Source organism: Mirounga leonina, unplaced genomic scaffold (genome assembly GCF_011800145.1).
Source record: "Mirounga leonina isolate KUSES-001 unplaced genomic scaffold, KU_Mleo_1.0 Mir_353, whole genome shotgun sequence".
Classification (NCBI taxonomy): domain Eukaryota; kingdom Metazoa; phylum Chordata; class Mammalia; order Carnivora; family Phocidae; genus Mirounga; species Mirounga leonina.
The window spans coordinates 1,880,012-1,884,405 of NW_023270699.1; the positions used below are offsets into that span (position 1 = coordinate 1,880,012).

At 54.3% G+C, this 4,394-nt stretch overlaps 1 protein-coding gene across 1 annotated transcript; it reads right to left on the bottom strand.

Annotated features, from left to right (window-relative positions):
• LOC118026905 (keratin-associated protein 10-8-like) lies at positions 1 to 2,826 on the bottom strand. The gene is given in 3 exon segments (XM_035029961.1): positions 1 to 1,741; positions 1,835 to 2,261; positions 2,264 to 2,826. Coding segments are annotated over 3 exon segments (729 nt in total). The 5' UTR covers positions 2,385 to 2,826; the 3' UTR covers positions 1 to 1,560.
• Positions 2,827 to 4,394: the final 1,568 nt, after the last annotated feature.

The following is a 4,394-nucleotide window of genomic DNA, read 5'->3' on the forward strand; positions in this document are numbered from 1 at the left end:
CATGGGTGTCTCGCTACTGTGTTTTCCCAACACTTCATCCCTCAGTTTCCTCCTCATAAAGAGGGGATGAGGAGCTCGGACCTCAGAGAGCAGCTGAGAGATTAAGCCCCCGTCCCCTGGATGCTTGTACTTGTGCAGGCCCACGAGAATGGCTAGGGCTGGGTGAGGCCGGTGGTGTTTATCGTGAATAAATCACACGAATAGTACATGGCTCAGGGCGTTCAGCATCATGAACGCTGTGGAAGTGAGACTCTAGAGGGAGGTGACAACAGAGCGCAGAGGGCCCAAGCATGAAACACACTGCAGGCGCCATCACCAAAGCGGGGCGTGGGAGTTTATCAACACCCCCGAAGGGGTCTACATGGCTGGATGGGCAGAGCACAGGGCCCTGGGTGGTGTGGACCAAAACCAGAAGGGTCTTCACCAGTGGCATGGCCTAAGAGACTGGGAAAGGCCTGGAGAATTACGGGTCACTTGTGCAAACCACTCAGGACGAGTGTTCCTAGGGTGGGGGTGGGGGCCTGGGCAGGACAGTACCCGCCATGCTGGCGGGTGATCTTGCTGGACGTCCCCCCCTTGTCCACAAGTGTCCTCACACCATGCCACTGGCATCCCGGCACCGGACCAGGCCACTGTCCACAGCAACGGAGGCCGGACGGGGTTCTCAGTTCACAGGGAAGGCCCCACACCAGGACTCCGAGTCCCTCATGCTCCCAGGCGGAGTCCAGACCTACCAGATGATGGCCCTGAGTCCAGCCCAGGACGGGATCCTGGGGTCCTGCCACCCACCCTTCATATTTTGTTTCAAACCTAGTTGTGTTCTTCAGGAGCTTGGAGCAGTGCCTCCCCCATGACACCACCTTTCCGAGAAATGGGTAGAGCCCCCGGGAGGACCCCAGGGGGACCCCAGGCCCCTAGGGGCTGTGCTGCCTGCAGCCCCCAGGCCCGCTTGTCTGGGCCGGTTTGCCCAGCTGGGGCAGTGGGTGGAAACGGGCCAGGGGCTGAGAACCCCCAGACCACGACCCGTGTGCAGGTGCCCAGCCTCGGGAAGCCCTGGGCACTCAGGGCCCAGCAGCACTGACCGTCCTGGGCGAGGGCGTGACTCCCACCCCGGGGCCCCGCCCAGAGGAGTCCGGCCCCTGCCCTGTGCGATTTCTCAGTCCCGCATTCCTACAAATGTTCGCGGCGGGAGGAGACCAGTGTCTGGTCAAAAGCCTGGGATCCCCCCGCCCCCATGAGGGTCCGATGAAAGGGAGCAGATCCGTTGGTGAAGTGAGTTTATTGGGGAGCCCGAGGAGGTGCCGACAGGTCGGTAGTTGAGGCCAAGGGACCCGAGCAGAGCAACTGGGAGGGAAAGACAGGGGACCAGAATGGGTGTAGGCACCTCCCGGGGGGAGGCGGGGGCAGCATGCCTGGGAGCTAGGAGGTCAAGGTCAGGTCAGGAGAGTGGACACATGGGGGACCCCGTCCTGGGGTCAGGACTGGACTGAGGGGGCCTGGGAGGACCACCGTCACTGGGTGGGTCCTGAGCCCAGCTGGCCCCGGTGGGGATGTGCCCTGTCAGCAGCAGGACTTCTGGGCCGAGGTGGGCATGCAGCAGGCCTGGCGGGGGCCCACGGGCCAGCAGAGCAGGGACACGCAGGAGGCCCGGCGGCAGCAGCTGGGGTGGCAGGAGGAGGCGGGCACGCAGCAGGCGGGCTTGCACACGGGCCGGCAGAGCAGGGACACGCAGGAGGAGGGTCTGCAGCAGGACGAGGAGCAGGGGCTGGGCCGGCAGCAGGAGGGGGCTGAGCAGGGGGAGGCCTCGCAGCAGACAGGGGTGCAGCCGACGGGCTTGCAGCAGGCAGGGGTGCAGCAGATGGGCTTGCAGCAGGCAGGGGTGCAGCAGACGGGCTTGCAGCCGACGGGCTTGCAGCCGACGGGCTTGCAGCAGACAGGGGTGCAGCAGAGGGGCTTGCAGCAGGCAGGGGTGCAGCAGACGGGCTTGCAGCAGGCAGGGGTGCAGCAGACAGGCTTGCAGCAGACAGGGGTGCAGCAAACAGGGGTGAAGCAGAGGGGCTTGCAGCAGGCAGGGGTGCAGCAGACGGACGCACCGCAGGCTTCCTGGCAGGGGGAGGAGCTGCAGCTGGAGGGCCGGCAGGAGCTGGTGCAGGCTGATTGGCAGGGGCTGGACCCGCAGCTCACGGGGGTGCAGATGAGGATCAGGCAGGAGGCCGGGGTGCAGCCGCTGGACTGGCAACAGCTGGGGGCGCAGCAGGGGGCTCGCAGCAGCTCTCTGGGCAGTCGTCCACCTGCCAGGAGGATCTGGTGCAAGCGGTAGGTGAGCAGACGCGGCTGCCACAGCTCAGGTCGCTGGAGCAGACGGACAGGGTGGACTCGGCCATGACGTAAGTCCGGGAGCAGCAGGTGTCAGCTATGCTGGGGTTTTATGCTGGGAGGTGAGCTGGACGGGGATGTGTGTGACAGGTGCGTGAGTGAGGTGCTCTGGGCATCCGGGTTTTTATATCTGCCCTTGGGGTACTGAGCCTCACCTGAGTCTCGACCAGCCTTCCTTTTCCTTGTTATTGCTCAGAGTGTGTTTCCCGACAACCCTTATTAGTTTATTTGCTGTAAGATGTTTGTAACACCATCCCCAAGACTCTGATGGGTCTGGTGATGGCTGGTTGCTTGTGTCCGGAAAGCAAACACCAGGATGCAGAGCTCCTGTTGGTTGATTGGCTCATGGTCGGATGTGTCTAAAACCTGGGCTCCTCTTTCCATTTTTGCTTGTGTGTCTTTGGTGTGAATTCTGGTCTGCTCTACACATGGCCCAGACACTCCTCACTGAACAAGGGTGTGTTGGCTCGGGGGACTGCCCCCTCCCCTGCTGCACCTGCAGACCCTGGAGGGGGACTCCCACAGTCCATCCCAGACACTGTTGTTATTCCCCTCTTTATCTCGCAATTACCAAATGGTGTGTGTATTCTGTTCTTTCCTGAGTTTTCAGTTTTATTATTTCTTTTTTTTAATTTTTAATTTTTTAAAGTTTTTATTTTAATCACCCAGTGCTCATCACGACAAGTGCCCTCTCTAATCCCCATCACCTATTTCTCCCATCCCCCCCACACTTTCCCTCTGGTGACCCTCAGTGTGTTCTCTGGAGTTAAGAGTCTGTTTCTCGGTTTGTCTTTTCTTTTTCCACCTTTGCTCATTTGTTTTGTTTCTTAAATTCCACATATGAGGGAGATTATATGATATTTGTCTTTCTCTGACTTATTTCACTTAGCATAATACCCTTTAGCTCCATCCATGTCATTGCAAATGGCAAGATTTCATTCTTTTTTATAGCTGAGAATGTTCCATTGTATATATACACCGCATCTTCTTATCCGTTCATCAGTCCATGGACATTTGGGATGTTTCCATAGTTTAGTTACTGTAGATAATGCTGTTATAAACATCAGGATGCATGTATCCCTTGAATTAGTATTTTTGTATTCTTTGGGTAAATACTCAGTAGTACAATTGCTGGGTTGTAGGGTAGCTCTATTTTTAACTTCTTGAGGAAACTCCATACAATTTTCCAGAGTGGCTGCATCAGTTTGCATTCCCACCAACAGTGCACAAGGGTTCCCATTTCTCTGCATCCTCGCCAACACCTGTTTTTTTATTCTTGTGTGTGTTTTTTTTTTTTCAGTCATTCTGAGAGATGTGAAGTGGTATCTCATTGTGGTTTTGATTTATATTTCCCTGATGCTGAGTGATGTTGAGCATCTTCACATGTGTCTGTTGGCCATCTGGATCTCTTCTTTGGAGAAACGTCTGTTCTTGTCTTCTGCCCATTTTTCAGTTGAATTATTTGTTTTTTGGGTGTTGAGTTTTACAAGTTCTTCATATATTTTGGATACTAACCCTTTATCAGATATGTCATTTGCAAATATCTTCTCCCATTCTGTAGGTTGCCTTTTAGTTTTGTTGGTTGTTTCCATTACTGTGCAGAAGCTTTTTATTTTGATGAAGTCCCAATAGTTTATATTTGCTTTTCCTTGCTGCATAAACATATCTAGAAACATGTTGGTTTGGCAGATGTCAGAGAAATTACTGCCTATGTTCTCTAGAATTTTGATGGTTTCCTGTCTCACATTTAGTTCTTTCATCCATTTTGAATTTATTTTTGTGTAAGGTGTAAGGAAATGGTCCAGTTTCATTCTTCTGCATGTGGCTGTCCAATTTTCCCAACACCATTTGTTGAAGAGACTGTCTTTTTTCTCTTGGATATTCTTTCCTGCTTTGCCAAAGTTTAGTTGACCATATAGGTGAGGTTCCATTTCTGGGCTCTCTCTTCTGTTCCATTGACCTATGTGTCTGTTTTTGTGCCAGTACCATACTGTCTTGATGACGACAGCTTTGTAATA